The sequence below is a fragment of the Liolophura sinensis genome, chromosome 3 (genome assembly GCF_032854445.1).
Source record: "Liolophura sinensis isolate JHLJ2023 chromosome 3, CUHK_Ljap_v2, whole genome shotgun sequence".
Classification (NCBI taxonomy): Eukaryota; Metazoa; Mollusca; class Polyplacophora; order Chitonida; family Chitonidae; genus Liolophura; species Liolophura sinensis.
Window position 1 is genome coordinate 3,754,874 of NC_088297.1, and position 22,282 is coordinate 3,777,155.

Below are 22,282 nucleotides of genomic sequence, written 5' to 3' on the forward strand. Positions count from 1 at the left end.
TAATTTTCCGAAAAAAGTCCTGTTACTGATTTAAAAAGATTACACTTTTATTGATTTGTGCATTTTAATTTGCCAAGTCCATACATACATGTGTCCAACATGTTTTAAAATGTGTTATTGTTTTAATTACAATGTAATTACCAGTTTGTGAATATTTATTTATTCCTAAAGTAAATACTCTATTTCACCAGTCTGGTATGTAAAACCCTTTCGATAATAATGACTGGAAATGATATCTGATTTGTCATGAGAGGACATGAAAACAAGTCTGTATCAGACTGAAATGATATCTGGTTTGTCATGAGTGGACATGATAAAGGGTCTGTATCAGACTGAATGGATATCGGAGTTGTCATGAGTGGACATGATAAAGGGTCTGTATCAGACTGAAATGATATCTGGTTTGTCATGAGTGGACATGATAAAGGGTCTGTATCAGACTGAATGGATATCGGAGTTGTCATGAGTGGACATGATAAAGGGTCTGTATCAGACTGAAATGATATCTGGCTTGTCATGAGAGGACATGATAATAAAATGATACCTTTTCGATGCCAACTACTGTGTTTTTGTGATAAGACACTAATCAAACTCGTCAGTGGTAAGAATCAAACAGAATAAGTAAAATGTGTCATTTTAAAAATGCTGAACTTAAGCAGAAAAACAGTACACATTCCTGTGCCTAGGTATGTTTCATTAGCTGTATGGTTTTTATTCGTTTAAATTTTTCTGTTAGTTTTTAAATTATGAAAAGATTATGTAATATTTGGAGAAATGGAAACACATTCCATGGGTTTTATGCATGTGTCAATTCTCTATCTCTCTGAGCCAAAAAAAAAAAAAAAGTAGCACAGCAAATCACCTATAATTTCTCTGAATTTTTCACTAACTAATTTCACGTATACTGTTCTGCTGAGCTGGTGAAAAGTCATATTATATGGGAATTTTAATATTTATTTATTTATTTATTTGATTGCCGTTTTACGCCGTCCTTAAGAATATTTCACTTATACAACGGCATCCAGCATTATGGTGGAAGAAAGCCGGGTGGAAACCCACGACCATCCGCAGGTTGCTGGAAGACCTTCCCCCATACGGACAAAGAGGAAGCCAGCATAAGCTGGACTTGAACTCACAGCGACCGCATTGGTGAGAGGCTCCTGGGTCATGAGAATTATAATATAGCACATATAGTAACTTCACTTGACTTTTCACCAGCAGATTACTCTTCTTATAACACAGAACATACAATACTGCAAAATTACTTGGTGAAAAATTCCACGAAATTATAAATAATTGGTAGAAATGTGAAACGGTACTCTGTTGGTGCGCCACTGTTTTGTGCCCTAGAGAAGACAGTTCCATTACAGCAATCTGTGCCCTGTGGGGTGTTAAGTGATGCCCCACCGGTGTTCTATACCTGCCAGTTCTGATGTAATGAACGTTGTCTCGTCACACGATACCTACGCTGTTCAAATTAAGTCACAAACGAGTCATCAATATCGGCATTCAAACAAATATAACAAAGACACAAAAAATAGGTTTATATGAAAAAACCGTTAAACACAGTCCAGAAAAATAGTTCAATGTAATTTTTTAGATTTTATCCACACAGAGTAAAATTGGGTTTTCAAACATCAGATTCTATGGTCATCTGTAGTAACCCAGAGACGGGTATCAGCGACGTCACATCCATATTTAATATTTGAAATACATGTAATTTATTTCAAGGCCCGCTCAACAAATCCATCTATTCTAGGATGCATTTTGCATTTAGAAGGGTAAAATCTAGAAGCCTACATGTGTTAAGTAGCAAAAACCTGATGTGATTATGTCACAATACGGTCAGAAAAGGCCCCCATAGAATCCAACGTTTAAATACACTTTATTAGGCTGAAAAATTTCTACGAAAATAAATCGAACTATTTTACTGTACTGGTGTTCAATGGTTTATCATGTGACATTGATTTCAGATTTGTGTTTTCTTTACCTTTTAATTACCTCTGACTCTTACTGTGAACAATTCAACAAAGCAAACCAAATTCACAACACCGAGAAATAACCAACACTGCTTTTTGTTTCAACTATCTGTATATTCTGAGGCCGTCTTTCAAAATATGTTCATTAAATGCAACTCAAGCGATGCACCTGGCCATTATATGGAATTTTATACCAGCGTTTTCCCCGTTTCAATTTTAATTTCTTTCAAATTTCCATCTTTTATATTACCTAAAAAACAGAAATTCCCGACCTAGATGGACCCTACTTCTGATTAAGTCATAGTGCTCCTTATAAATTTTTGGCCGAAACATGTTTCGTGCAATAAACCCAAATACCGTAACATAACCCCTTGTTGGTCTTTTCTCAGAGTTGTGAACTTTGGTCTACTATTTATGAACACATTTTAATAATGTCTGCTCAATGAATTATTATTTTGAATGAATAATGGAACAATTCAAGACATAAATGAATAAACACACAATGTACATGTGCATAAAAAACAAGTACAGGGTTATTCAGCCTCTAAGATGAACCATCTTCCATTTTGTCTGAAATTTTGAACAGCAGGTACACACGTTTGACAAACACATGTAAAATCTTAAAATCTTTCCTCTCGATATTTTTCAAGACCAGTTTACCAGCAGTGTCTTTCAAGAGTCAATAAGCTTTGTTAATGTAAACTTGTGGTTCCCATGGGGACTTCAAAACTGCATTTAAAAAAACAGAAAAAATTCTTGTTTCAAGCTGATCTACAAAATATATTCTGAAAACAAGTTCCTCCTCGTACATCATATTCGATTTCAAGATTGATATACCAGTAAAAAGCAACTTACCGATTTGTCTCGGCTTTTTCTCGTATGTTCCAGATCAATCTGGTCTCTAATCTGCGTTATCAAACATGGAGGGACCTGCAAATCCAAAAATCAAAAACAGAAATTAAATTACTCCATTTTGCCTAAGCACTAGTCCTGAAGTCTTCTGTGTTAGGAGGAGAATTGCCGTCTGAAACTGCCGAAGTGCAGTTCGTACATTTCCAGTAGAACTCTTCTTCCCAGAAGGTAGCGAACAGTTCAGTTCGTTTTCCGCTTGACGATCAGGCAACCGGAATGTTGGACGTAGGTTCCAAGTTTACGCGAACAAATCGTCAGTTTTAAAGACTGAGTCATTGGCTGAGAGGCAACACACCCCGTGGATAAATTACAGCGTGTTAAAGATGGAAGACGCCATGGACAATTTATGCCAGCTTTGCCGTTTTCAGGCTTTACGTGGATGGCGAGGAAAAATCGCAAAATTATGCAACAGGCACCACCAGATAGAAACAAATGTGCTCTTTTCAGCCTATAATGTCATTTTTTTTCAGTTTTCTTCTCCTTTGAAATTAGACTGTAGCCTCTCTGTTCTTTTTTTTTCATGATGATTAACTTTTTTTTTGCTTTTTTTCCTTCCAAGCAACTTTACTTCTCATGTTGTCTGACCAACCATTGACTGCTTCTCTTCATATGATTCTGCCCTATTTCCGTACTTTATGTACTTTCTTACTTCTTTGGTGGTATGCGTTAAACGTCGTTTTGTGAATTGCCTTACAATTATTGACCCTGAACGCCCTTATTGGTTGACAGCTGGTATATGAAGGTCTATTTCGACACACAGGTTTCTATGAAACACTGCAAACAAGTTTGGGTTTCAGAACGATGCAGCCTCACTTGCTCACAGACTCTTTCTACTGCAGCTTTAAGTAAGGAATTTTGTCTGCTACCTGATGATGGTCAACGGTTTCCTCACCAGTTTCACTCGTCAATTATGAAGTGCAAAATTCTTCAGCACAAATGTTTAAAATCAATCAAATAAATTAAATTGAAAAAAACAAACAAATAAGATTCAGTTTCTGTAAAATCCTTCAGCCTATCCGTACAACCTACCGTCCAGAGTAAAGGCTGGTACTTGATCAACATCTTGACGATGTTCGACGTGCCGGCGGCCATGCTGACCTCAATATCGCGTACGTTTTTTGACTTTGTGTTGACGAGGAAGAGATTGGGCGCCATGATCATGGCAACGCTGGACAGTGTCATCCTGTTCTCTGCAGTGTGCTGAATGATTCGCTGGAGAAACTTTAACAGAGCCTGGAGAAGGAAACAGTAGATTACATTTTTCAGCTTTGTTATTTCGAATCAAAAGAGTTCATGAGGTCATGTAATTCTTCAACCTCTTTGCATGTTTGCAAGGTGTTTATTCAAGCATATTCTAAAGGCGTTGACAGATGAAATTGCACTTTTCAAGAAGCCCTGAAATTGGCCAACACAACCAATGTGGTTTTGTCTCCAAAATCAAATTAAAAACATCTATGAATTGTCCTGAAAGTTTCTCTTTCATGTGCGAAAATGTTGAAGAATTAGGGTACATTGCAATGGTTAGTGGCATGCTGTGGCCTCTTGTACCAATAACCCAAACAGCCGTCATCATCATAATGAGTGAAAAAGTCTTAAAACACCGAACAATCAATCAAACAGATTCAAAAGATCATATAACAGTAACAGAGAGCTCAAAATTGAGGTGGAAGCGGTCCTTGAGAGAGTTTTACATACTCGCTAGGACACTATATCACGAAGACAGACTAGGTTCAGGATCAATCCCAGCCTTCGACACTTATTCCGAACTTACAACTTATGGGGCCTTGCTGACAAAATCTAAACAAGTGGATGACAACAGTTATGTTGCCATCTGTGCAGTCTTAACGTTTGTTGAAAACCGCATGTCTTGTAGTGCGCATATCTGTAGCCACATGTGAGAAAGTTGCCAAAGGTCAGTGGTTTTATAACATCCATAAATCTGATTACCATCATCTTATACATGATTTCTGTGAAATTCTTGAGTCTGTTATAACAGAGTATGCATCAAAAGCAAGAGACTTAGAAAGTGTTCCAGAAAATAGTTTGATTTATTTTTTACTTTTTTAAATTTTTTGATTTTATAAAAGTGTCTAAAACATTAGATTCAGGGCATTGCCGTTGTGTGCCCATCGCAGTACCTTCATTTAAAATGTATAAGTTTAGCAATATTGGTAATGTTTAGTATATTGGTCCTGTGATGTCACTGTGCTGTCTGGTCCCAACAGGAATCTGAGTGAGTATATTGGTAAACAGGTCCTGTGATGTCACTGTGCTGTCTGGTCCCAACAGGAATCTGAGTGAGTATATTGGTAAACAGGTCCTGTGATGTCAATGTGTTGTCTGGTCCCAACAGGAATCTGAGTAAGTATATTGGCAAACAGGTCCTGTGATGTCACTGTGCTGTCTGGTCCCAACAGGAATCTGAGTGAGTATATTGGCAAACAGGTCCTGTGATGTCACTGTGCTGTCTGGTCCCAACAGGAATCTGAGTGAGTATATTGGTAAACAGGTTCTGTGATGTCACTGTGTTGTCTGGTCCCAACAGGAATCTGAGTAAGTTATTGGCAAACAGGTCCTGTGATGTCACTGTGCTGTCTGGTCCCAACAGGAATCTGAGTGAGTATATTGGTAAACAGGTCCTGTGATGTCACTGTGCTGTCTGGTCCCAACAGGAATCTGAGTGAGTATATTAGCAAACAGGTCCTGTGATGTCACTGTGCTGTCTGGTCCCAACAGGAATTTGAGTAAGTTATTGGTAAACAGGTCCTGTGATGTGCTGTCTGGTCACAACAGGAATCTGAGTAAGTATATTGGTAAACAGGTCCTGTGATGTCACTGTGCTGTCTGGTCCCAACAGGAATCTGAGTGAGTATATTGGTAAACAGGTCCTGTGATGTCACTGAGCTGTCTGGTCCCAACAGGAATCTGAGTAAGTTATTGGCAAACAGGTCCTGTGTTGTCACTGTGCTGTCTGGTCCCAACAGGAATCTGAGTGAGTATATTGGCAAACAGGTCCTGTGATGTCACTGTGCTGTCTGGTCCCAACAGGAATCTGAGTAAGTATATTGGTAAACAGGTCATGTGATGTCACTGTGCTGTCTGGTCCCAACAGGAATCTGAGTGAGTATATTGGCAAACAGGTCCTGTGATGTCACTGTTCTGTCTGGTCCCAACAGGAATCTGAGTGAGTATATTGGTAAACAGGTCCTGTGATGTCACTGTGTTGTCTGGTCACAACAGGAATCTGAGTGAGTATATTGGTTAACAGGTCCTGTGATGTCACTGTGCTGTCTGGTCACAACAGGAATCTGAGTAAGTATATTGGTAAACAGGTCCTGTGATGTCACTGTGTTGTCTGGTCCCAACAGGAATCTGAGTGAGTATATTGGCAAACAGGTCCTGTGATGTCACTGTGCTGTCTGGTCCCAACAGGAATCTGAGTGAGTATATTGGTAAACAGGTCCTGTGATGTCACTGTGCTGTCTGGTCCCAACAGGAATCTGAGTGAGTATATTGGTAAACAGGTCCTGTGATGTCACTGTGCTGTCTGGTCACAACAGGAATCTGAGTAAGTATATTGGCAAACAGCTCCTGTGATGTCACTGTGTTGTTTGGTCCCAACAGGAATCTGATTAAGTATATTGGTAAACAGGTCCTGTGATGTCAATGTGCTGTCTGGTCCCAACAGGAATCTGAGTGAGTATATTGGTAAACAGGTCCTGTGATGTCACTGTGCTGTCTGGTCCCAACAGGAATCTGATTAAGTATATTGGTAAACAGGTCCTGTGATGTCACTGTGCTGTCTGGTCACAACAGGAATCTGAGTGGGTATATTGGTAAACAGGTCCTGTGATGTCACTGTGCTGTCTGGTCCCAACAGGAATCTGAGTGAGTATATTGGTAAACAGGTCCTGTGATGTCACTGTGCTGTCTGGTCACAACAGGAATCTGAGTAAGTATATTGGTAAACAGGTCCTGTGATGTCACTGTGCTATCTGGTCCCAACAGAAATCTGAGTGAGTATATTGGCAAACAGCTCCTGTGATGTCAATGTGCTGTCTGGTCCCAACAGGAATCTGATTAAGTATATTGGCAAACAGGTCCTGTGATGTCACTGTGCTGTCTGGTCACAACAGGAATCTGAGTAAGTATATTGGTAAACAGGTCCTGTGATGTCACTGTGCGGTCTGGTCCCAACAGGAATCTGATTAAGTATATTGGTAAACAGGTCCTGTGATGTCACTGTTCTGTCTGGTCCCAACAGGAATCTGAGTGAGTATATGGGTAAACAGGTCCTGTGATGTCACTGTGCTGTCTGGTCCCAACAGGAATCTGAGTAAGTATATTGGTAAACAGGTCCTGTGATGTCACTGTGATGTCTGGTCCCAACAGGAATCTGAGTAAGTATATTGGCAAACAGGTCCTGTGATGTCACTGTGCTGTCTGGTCACAACAGGAATCTGAGTAAGTATATTGGTAAACAGGTCCTGTGATGTCACTGTGCTGTCTGGTCCCAACAGGAATCTGAGTGAGTATATTGGCAAACAGGTCCTGTGATGTCAATGTGTTGTCTGGTCCCAACAGGAATCTGAGTAAGTATATTGGCAAACAGGTCCTGTGATGTCACTGTGCTGTCTGGTCACAACAGGAATCTGAGTGAGTATATTGGTAAACAGGTCCTGTGATGTCACTGTGCTGTCTGGTCCCAACAGGAATCTGAGTGAGTATATTGGTAAACAGGTCATGTGATGTTACTGTGCTGTCTGGTCACAACAGGAATCTGAGTAAGTATATTGGTAAACAGGTCCTGTGATGTCAGTGTGTTGTCTGGTCCCAACAGGAATCTGAGTGAGTATATTGGCAAACAGGTCACTGTCCTGTCTGGTCCCAACAGGCCATCGGAGATTCCAATATTTTAAATTCTTTTAACTCCATTCACCCAGCCACCACCCCCTACCCCACCCCCCGCAAATTTGTTTCTCAGCTTTCGTTTTTTTGACGTTTACTTTTCCTTTCAAACTATCTTTCCAGGAGCGTATTTCTTTTATACACCAATTACATACTGAGAAAGATGAATGATGTAAAACATAAGATCTATTCACGATAAATCAAACCATTTTCTGGGTCATTTTTTTAATTCCCTTACCTCTGATTTGTTCTTTATTTTTACATACCCTAATTCAACCTTTTCACATATAAAACAGCAACTTTCAGCAAAATTTATCCACATTTTTCAGTTGATTTTGAAGACAAAATTGCATAGTTGGATTGCCCAATTTCTGGGCTTCACAAAAAGTATAATTTTTTTCGCCTCCACAGAATACTGTCTATAGAACTTGCTTGAATAAACACCTCGCAAACATCAGAAAAGGTTGAAGAATTACAGTATGTTTTTCTTTTAAACAACAAAGACAGTATGTTTTTCTTTTAAACAACAAAGACAGTATGTTTTTCTTTTAAACAACAAAGACATATTGGCATTAAGGAGGATGTAAAGCATTTTTACCAGGAGTGTGTTTCTGTGAGCTTCGGGCAGGACTAGAATCAATAAGTTGAGGGCCTTCAGCTGTTCCTGTTTGTCAGAAATACCTGCAAGACGACAACCAAAACACACAAATAGAGGAAACATTTCCAACAAGAGGTCCCAGGTCTCCTGACTTCAACACGGACGCACTAAGCATTAGGCCATCGAAGGCGTCCACTTTAAAGCGATGTGAATTACTATCAATAGACCTCTACCCTGTTGGTAGAGACAAAACAGAGAATGGACTGAATAACTCTACATGAAGCCACTGTGTACATATTGTGGATAGGTCAAGAGGAGGAGCCCAATGACATACCCAGCCCACCCCCCCCCCCCCCCCTTCTCGGGCTCTGCCCGGTTTCCTCCCACCATAATGCTGGCCACTGTCATATAAATGAAATATTCTTCAGTAGGGCATAAAACACCAAAACAAAATAAGTAGAGCTTCCGCACAAAATCTCACAGTAATTTGCCTGAATACATGTTATTCAACAAAATATCCACAAACTTACTCTCCACCTGGGCAAAAGCTTCTAGGTCAAGAGGAGGGGCCCAATGACATACCCCAGCTCCTCCCCTCCCCCCACTTCTCGGGCTCTGCCCGGTTTCCTCCCACTATAATGCTGGCCACTGTCATATAAATGAAATATTCTTAAGTAGGGCATAAAACACCAAAACAAAATAAGTAGGGCAGAAAATACCAAAACAAAATAAGTAGGGCATAAAACACCAAAACAAAGTAAGTAGGGCATAAAACACCAAAACAAAATAAGTAGGGCAGAAAATACCAAAACAAAATAAGTAGGGCATAAAACACCAAAACAAAATAAGTAGGGCATAAAACACCAAAACAAAGTAAGTAGGGCATAAAACACCAAACAAAATAAGTAGGGCATAAAACACCAAAACAAAGTAAGTAGGGCATAAAACACCAAAACAAAGTAAGTAGGGCATAAAACACCAAAATAAAATAAGTAGGGCATAAAACACCAAAATAAAATAAGTAGGGCAGAAAATAAATCAATCAATCAAAAAAGTGACTAGAGAGACAATGCCAGTCTGTTTGACCCATAATATCAAGCTTCCGCACAAAATCTCACAGTAATTTGCCTGAATACATGTTATTCAACAAAATATCCACAAACTTACTCTCCACCTGGGCAAAAGCTTCTAGGTACTCGTGTGTTAAAAGAGGGGCAGGTAACTCTCTTAGCAACTGTTTCAAAACGGCTGCAGCATCATTTGGCCAAACATCCTCCCAAGAGAAATCCTCCTGATAAAAACGCTCTTCCAAATCTTGTCGCAGTTGCTGTGACCAAAAATAATTATTAATATGTCACGGAAAAACCAAATAAAGAAAACCTTTTTTTCACAATGATGCTTCAGGTTTGTTCTCTATTTTGAAAACGCAATGCTTTCTTGCCAATGCAAATCGAGTATACATGTATGTATCTAGTTTTGAAATGATTGTATAAAAATTTTAATTTTTATGATGACGTAATCAATTTCATTCCAGGCAAATTATACCCCAACAAATTTCGAGAATTTTAAGATGTAATTTTTTTTTTTAAAAATATATACAGCTTTTTCAGCCATCATGTAGAAGCGGAGGTCTTCAAAACACGTCTTCGACATGTCATTGACCTTGACATACAACCCTGACATACGACCTCATCATGACCTTACCTTGACTCTTCCAGCTGACCCTGGTACCCTCAGGATTCCCTCCGAATCTAACCCTATTTTGTCCAAGTGTGCTATTAACTACAAACAACAGAAAGTATAGCTGCATAATTAATTCACTTACTGATAAAATGACTGATTCAGTGTTTAATGCTATATAGAAGTCACATGATGATTTCTTTATTTGTTTGATTGGTGTTTTACGCCGTACTCAAGAATATTTCACTTATACGATGGCGGCCAGCATTTTGGTGGCAGGAAACTGGGCAGAGCCTGCGGTAACTCACGACTACCTGCAGGTTGCTTGGAGACGTTCCCACATACGGACGGAGAAGAAGTTATCATGAGCTGGACTTGCATTCATAGCAACCGCATTGGTGGGTGGCTCCGGGGCCACTGCACCACCCTGGTGCGCTATAACCACCCCTGCCTTTTTTTTCTAAATACAATTTTGACAAGAAAATACATTTTATCACAAGCAGGCACATAACTCAAAGTTAAAATTGAAATCACTTTTCAATAAGCAATGACCCAGGAGCCTCTCACAAATGCTGCTGCCGTGAGTTCAATTCCAGCTCATGCTGTCTTCCTTGCTGGCTGCATGTGGAAAGGTCTACCATAAAGCTACCACTATAATACTGGCTGCTGTCGTATACGTAAAATATTCTGGAGTACAGTGTAAAGTACTGATGAAATAATCAAAAAGCTTGTGCTCTGCTGGCACTGACAAATTGTGCACAAATTTTACAATTCTTAAGTGAAATGAATCAGAAAAGTTTACAGACGGACGGACAGACAGACGGACGGACAGACGGACACACAAATGGATAACAGCCTACCATAATATAACCCATAATACAGGTGTACTAAAAAAATGTCACAATCCTTGTAATTGTACAAGTACAGTGACAACAATCTTTAGACTGATGCATAATTGTTGACTGTGAAACTCAACTTAACAAAACAAAAGTTATTTTGTTTTCAGAGGAAATTTATTTATTTATTTATTTGATTGGTGTTTTACGCCGTACTCAAGAATATTTCACTTATATGACGGCGGCCAGCATTATGGTGGGTGGAAACCGGGCAGAGCCCGGGGGAAACCCACGACCATCCGCAGGCTGCTGGCAAACCAGAGGAAATTAAATTAAATTGAAATTGCAGAATTACAGACGTTATACATGTACACAGATTGAAATGAAATCGTTACCTGTTGAAATGAAATCGCTACCTGTTGAAATGAAATCGTTACCTGTTGAAATATTAAAGGAACTTTGCAGCCATGTTGTCGTTTCCTGTCATACTCCAGGAGAGTTTGTAATGAGACACCAAATATGCCATGATCTGGAAAAGTGCAAGTTTATCAACAGATTAGATGAACCTGTAATGATATACAGGTACAGTGATTCAGCAACCAAAACCAAACTTCCTCAGTTTAGCACATTAAGTAGAACAGAGCTTTTCCGCAGTCCTTTTGGCTTGCAGGATTTGACAAAACTCTAACCTGCCTACAGTCATATCATTTTAGCCCAAAGCAACATTACTTACCCTAATTCCTCAATGTCTTCGCATATCAAAGAGCAACTTTCACTGCAATTTATGCACATTTTTAAGTTGATTTTGGAAACAAAACTACATGGGTTGGATTGGCCAATTTCAGGGCTTCAATAAAAGTCTAATTTTATCAGTCTACACAGAATGATGCCTCAAGAACATGTTACAAACATTCGACAAGGTTGAGGAATTTGGGTATAAGAAATTGGGTTTGCTCTTTTTCCATTAAGCTATAATTCAAATCTGACGAGATATTACAACAAACTTTAGCCTTATTACCCTACCTTTAGCCTTGACCCTTGGTTTTCTGCGTGAGTACAATATGCCGTGACTTTCTAACAAATATGTCAGCTCTATGACAGCGAGGGGCTTGATTCGAATAATGTCGCTGTAACTGAGATCTGTGGTGCTGGTCACTCCCAGCGGGTCATATACAAGCTTGAAATTCTGACAATTAAAATAAAACAAATCATGTTAATACTGATACCTAAAACAATGCAAATTTATACCTTTACTATGTATAGTATCCATCAAGAGCAAATTTATACCTCTACTATGTATAGTATCCATTAAGTGCAAATTTATACCTCTACTATGTATAGTATCCCTCAAGCGCAAATTTATACCTTTACTATGTTTAGTATCCATCAAGCGCAAATTTATACCTCTACTATGTTTAGTATCCATCAAGCGCGAATTCTGCCCAAAACGCCCCCTGTTAAAGAGCTACTATAGTGTGAGGACTTCATTTAGAGCAGGGTCAAATGATAAGGATCAAGATAGTCTGAATTGCTTCCCTAAATTGTTAAAAAATTGCAATGTATTAAAATCGCTGTCATTAGTTTTGGATTATGGATTTTGGAGGATAGTACGACAACAGAAGTTTTGTGTCATTTCCAGTTTTGTCTGGTGTGACATCACACAAGAACACTTCGCCTCACCCATTCTTGACGTACAGCAACGAATCACGCCAAATGTGCATGTCATTCCAGCATAAATGCCTCATTCGACATCACATCTAACTGATTCATCGTAACATATGAAATATCATCATGTCACATCAAGAGAGTTTTACAGAAACTGCCGAAGACTTTGTTTTTGAGAACTGTTTACTTATAGGGGTTAAAATGGGTTATTCGTTCTAAATATTTGTGAACAGTAATTTTAGCTCTGCTCCCTAAGGTATCCTTCACATCATTTTAACATTATTTTCCTCTTAGTTTCCTTTACAGCTGTATCAGCACTTTAAGTCAATGACCCATGTTGAAAGAAAGAACATCAAAACGTAACGGGCAGGGTGACATATACTGGTATGTTTCCTGGAAGTTGAATGACTTACTGGTAAATCATCTTTTGGCAATAAAGACCCATTCTGAAAGAAAAAAAAAAAAACAAATGAAGGGCTTTAAATACTGTTCAACCATGTACTTCATTTTTAGTTTACAGGAACAGTTTCAATAGGCTATAGATTGGTCTGAAACATATTTATTACCCTAATTCTACCCTAACATTTTCTACCGCCTCTGTGACTAACACGTGATTTGTTAGTTTGAGAGAACTACGCAGTGTAGAGAAATAATATAGAGACAGAACCGAATAATTTTCGCATTATTTTCATAATTAACTGTGTGCATAAATTCCACTGAAAAACATTGCTTTAGAAGGCGAATAGGTTGAAGATGTACAGTATACAGGTACCAAACATAACATCAGATATTCCAGTTTTCAGAATTCTGTCGCATATATCAGGTGCTGGACTTGAACTCACAGCAACCGCATTGGTGACAGGCTCCTGGTTCACTGCGCCACACTGGCGTGCTAACAACCTCGGCAACAGAGGCCCACCTCTGAAGTTTGATTACTGTTTTATCAGGGAAACTTATATGTAAATGTTCGTAGGTGGGAAGGTCTGCCAGCAACCTGCGGGTGGTCGTGGGTTTTCCTGGGGTATATACTGGAAATATATATTGCTGAAATATTCTTGTAAAAGACCAATCAAATAAATAAATAAATATATAAATAAATAAATAAATAAATGTAAATGTTGCCATTACACATTTAGTAATTTTAAGCGCTCATGTGCTGCTCACAGAGCATTTTTATACACCAAACTTTGGGTAAAATATGGTCCACTGTCAGGCTCCAAGACTGAAAAACCCTTGTCAAAGGCAAAAAAAATACTAAGGTTAAGTGTACGTCAGATGAAAGACCATTAAACATGGTCAATAAAAATGGTATGCATATATAGGAAGGTCTGTCAGTAACCTACGGATGTCATGGGTTTCCTCCGGGTTCTGCTCAGTTTCCTTCCACCATAATGCTGGCTGCCGTCATATAAGTGAAATATTCTTGAATACAGCGTAAAACATCACTCAAATAAATAAATAAATAAATAAATAAGTAAAAATAGTCTGATTTATTTTTTTAGAATTTTTTCAACCTACTAAAATATGATTCTATGGCAGCTTATTTCTGGCCATATTGGGACCGGTGACGTCACAGGTTGATGCCACTCAACACCCAGACTGTTAGATTTCCAAATTATAAAATACATATACACATAGGTTTGTGAATACATCCACCCAATGAACTCTGACACAAGCTATTTCAAGCCAAAAATATGGAAGTGATATCACTGATACCAACTGGTTGCCACCATAGAATCTGATGTTTTCAAAACAATTTTACTTGGTTGGAAGAAAATAAATCTAACCATTTTATGAACAATTATTTGTAGTCTCATATAAACTTCATTTCTGTGTTTTTTCTTTGCCTTTAAATTGTATGTCTGACAAAACATCAAAATGTTTACCTGTGTGTTTACATCCTGCACAAACTGACAGGTCGCTTCCTGCTCCTTAACTGAGGCAGGGGTCAGTTGACTAGGCGCAGACGAGCTAGACACCCGGGTGATCGTGTTCTTTGGCTGGATGCTTAACGTCGCCACACCTGTCCAAAATAAAAACAGGTGCTTTTTCTATTTACTGTATTACAAATAAAATAACCTGAAATTTAGACCAAGTCTAAGTGACCCACAGAAAACTGCAATCAATCTCTTTGGTTTAATAGGTACTGATCAACTGAGACAAGGAAAACACTCACTACAACAGTTAAAAGCCCCAGATGTCTTGACAAACTTGATAAATCACTATCAGATAGAACAGTGTATAGAGAGACAAAGGAGAGGAGGGAATAATACATTAAATTTTATAAATTCTAAGAAAATGATACCATTTTTTTTTATTAATTACATGCACACTGTATTATGGTGAGAGTTAACAAGACCATCTGACAGAAAAATAAATTAATAAAAAACATCACACGGGCTTTTCTTCAGCGGGAGTGCACTTGGTGGGCTTGCCAAGATCATGGCTTCACTGATAATGTAACATTTTTTAAGTGTAGGCTGAAAATTGTCTTAAAATACGCTTAAAACCTGTCGAAGTGAAGATGTGAAACTTAAAAAATAGCCTAGTTGTTTTCTCACCTGTGTTAGTGTAGTCCTGTACCATGTCATTGTAGCCCCTCATATCGTAACCTCCCCGCTTCAGGAACGATGATTCCCTCCCCTTACCACTTCCTTTTCTGTCCGTCCGCGTGACGTACATGGACTCAGCACGCCGCACATGTTCAGGGCTTGTGGGTAACGATTTTGTCTAACGTAAACAGAACAATTACTTATCAATTCAACTCATGTTTCTGAACTTCTTGCTAATGTGTTCACTGTGAGTTCAAGTCCAGTTTCCTCTCCAGACATATGTTGGAAGGTCAGCCAACAACCTGTGGATGGTCGTGGGTTTCCCCCGGGCACTGCCTGATTTCCTCCGACCATAATGCTGGCCGCCGTCATGTAAGTGAAATATTCTTGAGTAAAGCTGCTTCAGTGAGACGCCTTACCGAAGTCAAGTAAGCAGCCCCACCCGAGCCATTATACTGATACGGGTCAACCAGTCGTTGCACTTATTCTTAATGCTGAGCGCCAAGTGAGGAAGTTACAACTTGATCTTTTATGTTCTAAACATTTGTGAACCTGAAAAGTTCCTGATGGAAAGAGGCATCTTTCACGCCTCTGGAACATGGTGAGACAGGTGTTCGGTAAATTAGTGTTAACAATGGTTTCACATTTTTCACAAGTCAAAGCAGGACTGTTTTTAGTAAGAAAAGAATCTGAACTCAAAACTCGCCAATTAAGTGGACGTGGGTATCACCATATCCATGAGAAATCTGCCTGAATGTGGTGAGTTACTCTGCGCATGTTTATCAAGACATCACTTGCACGAATAGGCCATCATGGTTTTCGTACATGCAGTCTTGGTCCGTTTTCATTTTGTTCTCCAATACTCATCAGGGAAAAAACAGCACTAGTCTTAACAAAAGACATGTAGGATTTTAATACCTCAGCAGGCATGTTTGCGAATATATCTCTGACATCTGTTTTGGTGTGTTTCTGTCGTTTCCTCATTGTGGCGGATATCGAGTCCACACGTTTCTTGACGACGGACGCCTGTCGCCGCGTGAGTGTGGACATCATCACGTCAATCGCATCTTGGGACAGCTCCTTCCCATCTGTAGGTAAGTACAGGTAAACACAGGGTAAAGTGACATATACAACAGAAGCGCTGAAGATGGGATACATCGTATGTGCAACAAATTGAAGCAAAGACGGCTAAAAACGATATTTCAAATAAACCTCTGATTTTTTTAATGAATTTATCTATTTATTAATTTATTTGATTGGTGTTTCACGCGGTATGCAAGAATATTTCACTTATATGACGGCGGCAAGCATTATGGTTGGAGGAAACCGGGCAGAGCCCGTGGGGAAACCCGCAACCATCCGCATGTTCCTGAGAGACCTTTTCACTTATGGCCGGAGAGGTTTTAAAGAATTCTTTTAATTTAATAATTCGATGTAACTACGGTCAAATGATTCCACCTGTAACGTTTTGATAATGAGGGATGCCCAAGATCTTCTATTTTAATGAAGGTCAGTGTAACATGTACTCTTGGATACTCATGTAAAAGATCAAGCCGACTTTCCAAAATGAAACATGGTATAAAATACGGTGTTACAGCTATAGAAAATCTGTGACGTTATAAGTATTTGATTCAGTAAAAATAGATGTCAAGTTTCACCTTCAGTTCTCCTTAGTCAATTAAAGTTTAATGAAAAGGGTGAGTGATTAGCATGTTAATCTGAGACAATCGTCAGACATACTGTACCTTCAAATGTGGATGCCAGCTGTCCATAGCCTGCTTCTTTGAGCCAGTCCAGCTCCTGTTCTCCCTCTGTGAGCAGAAATACAAAGGGAGATAACTCTACATATCAACCTCACAGACATGTTTTGGCCATAATAGATAGACATACATGTATATTCCCTTTTCTAGCCTATGTTGGCCAGTCAACTCTGTTGATTTACTCTGTTGATGGTTTTACCATCAACAGTACATGTGTTTCATCATGGTTTTAATTCTTTTTTAAACAGCCTTGTATGGGGAAGAACAAATCCTATTTCTGTACATAGCCCCTGCCCTACCATCTGGTGTCTTAGAGATCTCCTCTTCCTCATCACTGGGTTTGCTGGTCGTGATGTCCTGATACTCCGCCCAGTAGTCGGCAAACAGGTGCTCGGTCGCCGTGGAATTGTGGGACTGGGCTGCCATTTTAGTCACCACTACTCTCCGACCACACCTCACTGATTCTACATCTCAACAAACTTGCACCGGGGCATATACATCTACCTGTACCAAGTGAACAAGAAATAATAATACGATGGTCTGGTTTATCTGCGAAAAAAAAGCCTAAAACACCTTTATTAATGCAAAGGATAGAGTTCGAAAGACCAAAAGTCACAGGTATGAATACCTATGATCAGATCAGCAAAGTGCATGGATTTCTTCTGAATGTCAATCAGTTCACAGATATGGCTGTTATAAGGATGGGAGAATACGGAAGGTCGTGGGTTTTCCACGGGCTCTGCCCGGTTTCCTCCCACCATAATGCTGGCTGCCATTGTATAAGTGAAATACTCTTGAGTACGGCGTAAAACACCAATCAAATAATAAATAAATAAATAAATACAAGGATGGGGACATGCAGACAGACTTCGGAACATGAGCATGCTGACATGACAGTACTCCTTTAAAGATGAGTAAAAATAGCCACCAGGTATGTTCAAAATAGTGGAATATTACAATGGCATCTACACTGTAACATGTTGATACACACGTATAAGCTCTATCTATCTAGGTAGATCCAGGGTCAATCCTGGGTCGAGTCACACCTAAGACCTTATTAAAGAGGAAGTTGTAACTTCCTCGCTTGGCGTTCAGTATGAAGGGGATAGTGCAACTACTGGTTGACCAGTATCAGTATAATGGCTTGGGTGGGGCGGCTTAGTGAAGCAGCACTAGATAAAAGAGCGCTGGAAATCTGTCCTGCTACAGGGAGGCACATTACACATACATGCACTGTAAGGATTCCTTCATCGTCATATGACTGAAAAATTGTTAAGTACGATGCTTAACCCCAAGCACTGACCCACTCTGTCTACCTCCAGGATTTTTTTGATTTCCATCAGTGCAGTGGTAGAAGAGTGAACAGGAAACTCAGAGATTGCTGGCTCAAAGCCTCAGCTGCTGAACACAGATCTGTATAGGTGTATGTATTATGACTGAATCTCCATAAAACTCCATAAAAGCCTTGGAACTTCATCAGGTATAGATCCGTGTACAAGCCTCGGCCTCTACAGACCTACATGTACACTTTTCATCAGTCAGTGTGGCAATCAGCTATGTGTACCTGCCTGCTCATGATGTGATATCACATGTCATTCTTATATTCCTCTACACTCCTCTCAGGTTTTAATTCAGTTGTACATCCATCAAGGCTGATGAGCCAAGTTGGTTTATGCAGTCACCGCAAATTCAAGTCCAGCACATGCTGGCTTCCTCTCCAGTTGAAAAGTGGGAAGGTCTGCCAACAGCCTGTGTGATAGTTGTGCGCTTCCTACAGGCTCTGCCCAGTTTCCTCCGACAATAATGCTGGCCACCGTCGTATAAGTGAAATATTATTGAGTACGGCGTAACAACACCAATCAAATAAAATAAAACAATAAATATAACCTAGAGTTTTACTTTACATACTACTTAAGCTAATAATCAGTTTATTACACACATATTTTCTTTTCTACCATTTCATCATTTGTTTTGTATGCACGGGTAATTCAGCTGCCAATATCATTTTAATGTCTAAACAGTGTTTCAAATTCTTGGGTGACAAAATAATAGCTCTTCAATGTACATGTATCAATAAATTAATCTTAGTGCAGCATAAAACACCAAATAAACAAAAACCAATCCAGTAAATAAATAAATCAATCCTTTGTTGACATATTTTAATGTAGTGCTGCCTCACTGCTGTAGAATATATACAATGATAAATTATACATACATGTATATCCAACGGCATCTCGCTATGTCAGTCATACATGTACACGCAATATATAGACACCAGGACTGCTTATATAGTCTAACACTACATTTCTCATCGCCATCTACTTATATCTACATGAAACACTCTAACAGTTGAAGAGTTTCTTCTTTGAGCAACACCGGGATTTGAACTCAGATTTCCACATCAAAAATCCGGCACCCTACGTGAACTACCATAAATCTTCAACCTTTTCGACCTCTAAAGCACTTTTTTCAGAGAAATGTAAGCTACAATCATTATGTAAATGATGTAAATGCACATTTTTAATTTAAATTTGGAGACAAAACTACACAGGTTGGATTGGCCAATCTTCACGGTTTCACAAAAAGTGTAATTTTATCTGTGAACACAGAATAATGCCTTTAGAATATGCCTGAATAAACACAAATAAAAACAACCATACAAAAAAGGTTGAAGAATTAGAAAAGCTCATTTTAGGAGCTATAAACTTTAAATATTAAATAAACTTAAATAAACTTTAATAAACTTTAAATAAACTTAAATAAACTTTAAATATTAAATAAACTTAATCATGTTAATAGTCAAATAGTATTCAGACAAAACATCAAAACATGTTTACCTGTGAAGAAAAACACCTATGCCTATACCGTAGCAAGATCATGCACTTTATATTCGTAAGTCGATCTTTATCCAATATTGAGGATTAGACTGGGCTTCCTGCTTCCGTCCTATAATCTCTTATACGTCAAATACACAGGGCCAATAATGACTGATATATTTTCAGAGCGATGACATCAACAAGAACTGATATCATATGATATGATTTAAAGGCGTAAGATAGCAAGGAAAAGCCGATAAAATATATCAAACAATACTTTACGTGTCTCAAATTATGAATGTCTGTACGGTACAAAGTCTCCTTGGAGATGACCTTGACTCAATTGGAGGTCATCATTATTTATACTGAGCTCTTGAAATATTTCGACCCCTGATACATGCACATGTATATATATCTTAACACTATCTGAAAACAGCATCCTGTTTCCGATAATGCATGTATGACACATAAATGTATAAATGTACCGTAATGTTGTCTGCACTATGCAAAGAAAGCTGACCCGAAAATTGCCAAAAAGTCCCAAAAATTGCCAAAAAGTCCCGAAAATTGCCATGCTTAATATACATGTGTCTATAGAATGATTTTACTTATTTATTTGATTGAGGTTTCACGCTGTACTCAAGAATATTTCACTCATGCGTCGGCGGCTAGCATTATGATGGTATGAAACGGGGCAGAGCCCGGGGGAAACCCACGACCATCCGCAGGTTGCTGACAAACCTTCCCACGTATGACGGGATAGGACAGCATGACCTGGACTTGAACTCACAGCGACTCACTTGTACGACGGCAGCCAGTATTATGTTCGGAGAAAACCTATCCACAGGTTAAAGAATGAGAAAAAAAAAATTAGTACATATGGGGAAACCCACAACCATCCGCAGGTTGCTGGAGGACCTTCCCACTTACAGCCGGAGAGGAAGCCAACATGAGCTGGACTTGAACTTAGACTAATTTTATGTTATATTTATTTTTGAAGTTTTACTTTAATAACTATATTCTGTCTTACCATGACATTCTAATACTGTACATGTACATAACCCAAATTAAATCACTTAGAACCTATTTCGTCCTGATTGTAGCTGGAAGGCAAGACTACATTTCTATGTAGAAACTTCAAACAAAAGTTCTGGTTTAAAGGATATTAAATTTTTAGAAATCTTGTGGCCAACAGGGTCAGCATGCCAGCATGGCTCAATGACCCAAGAGCCTTCCACCAATGCAGTTGATGTGAGTTCAAGTCCTACTGATACTGGCTTCCTCTCTCTGGCCGTACGTGGGTAGGTCAGCTAGAAACCTGCGGATGGATGTGGGTTTCCCCCAGGTTTCCTCTGACTTGTTTCCCACCATAATGCTGGCCGCCGTCGTATAAGTGAAATATCCTTGAGTACGACGTAAAACACCAATCAAAAACAAGTCTCATCTGCATTAATTTTAATAATGTAGTTTAACCAAGGACACACGAGTCATTCACAAGATTAGGTACAGAGAACATAGAAACTTTGTTCTACATATACACAGTTTAATTTATCTACATAGGTACCATAAGTAAATAGTTGATTTATTCATTTATCTGATTGGTGTTTTACGCCGTACTCAAGAATATTCACTTATACATGTATACGATGGCAGCCAGCATTATGGTGAGAGGAAACCGAGCAGAGCCCCAGGGAAATCCACGACCACCTGCAGGTTGCTGGCAGACCTTCCCAAATACGTCCGGAGAGGAAACCAGCATGAACTGGAAGATGGTTTAACCTTTGCATAGTCGTAGTATGACTTCAAGGATACATAAAATCTTTCTATATATTTTCTATATATTTTCTATAATCTTTCTATATATTTTCTATAATATTTCTATATATTTTCTATAATCTTTCTATATATTTTCTATAATATTTCTTAATGTGTAGATTATCATGTGTAATAACATGCAACAGTATAAACAAATCTTTCAACTTTCACTTTGGGGGGTAAAAATGGCTTCAAAGTACAGTTTTCTAAAGGCAATAGTATTCAGTCCAGAAACTCAGTAGGTTAAATTAAAGTAACAATGTTAAAACTCTATCAGAGGGGGTGGGGGGTGTGGAGACGGAACAGATCTACCTGAATAGGTGCGTGGGGTAAGGGGTGGGGGCAGATGAAACGGGGGCGGGTGTAGGGGCGCGGAGGGGGAGCTCAGCTGGCCCGAAGAATAAATGGAGTATCTGTGTACATGTCACCTTGCCCATACTGTAGTGACACAGTTCACTGAGCTCCGAATGTTCATTGAGTTCCAAGCGAGATCAACAATGACGTAATTTCTGAAAAAATCTGTCCATTGACCATTGGTAAATACGTATAACATACAGGGGGAATTAAAAGTATAAAAATAACCCCAAAATGACGTTTTTTTAAACAAAAATTCTGGGCCAATTTCTTCATGACATAGAAACATAATCTTTGTTTGATAGTTCCTTTATAAGCATCCTGCAAGGACTGTTATAGGTGGCAAGGTGTATTACATTTTCACCTGGAATAAAACTCAACCTTTCTTCCAACAGTTACACAATAAA

At 38.9% G+C, this 22,282-nt stretch overlaps 1 protein-coding gene across 1 annotated transcript in view; it reads right to left on the bottom strand.

Moving 5' to 3' along the window:
• The window catches only part of LOC135463673 (rho GTPase-activating protein 18-like), a 63,063-nt gene that overhangs the window by 19,304 nt on the left and 21,477 nt on the right, over positions 1 to 22,282 (bottom strand). Inside the window, exons 2-14 of the mRNA XM_064741053.1 lie at positions 17,190 to 17,394; positions 16,876 to 16,941; positions 16,049 to 16,218; positions 15,140 to 15,308; positions 14,465 to 14,601; positions 12,992 to 13,024; positions 11,937 to 12,099; positions 11,351 to 11,442; positions 10,102 to 10,179; positions 9,565 to 9,724; positions 8,398 to 8,480; positions 3,921 to 4,124; positions 2,835 to 2,909 (exon numbers count right to left, since the gene is read on the bottom strand). Of these exons, the coding sequence (XP_064597123.1) occupies positions 2,835 to 2,909; positions 3,921 to 4,124; positions 8,398 to 8,480; positions 9,565 to 9,724; positions 10,102 to 10,179; positions 11,351 to 11,442; positions 11,937 to 12,099; positions 12,992 to 13,024; positions 14,465 to 14,601; positions 15,140 to 15,308; positions 16,049 to 16,218; positions 16,876 to 16,941; positions 17,190 to 17,316 (1,557 nt within the window). The 5' untranslated portion in view covers positions 17,317 to 17,394. The remainder of the gene's footprint in view (positions 1 to 2,834; positions 2,910 to 3,920; positions 4,125 to 8,397; positions 8,481 to 9,564; positions 9,725 to 10,101; positions 10,180 to 11,350; positions 11,443 to 11,936; positions 12,100 to 12,991; positions 13,025 to 14,464; positions 14,602 to 15,139; positions 15,309 to 16,048; positions 16,219 to 16,875; positions 16,942 to 17,189; positions 17,395 to 22,282) is intronic.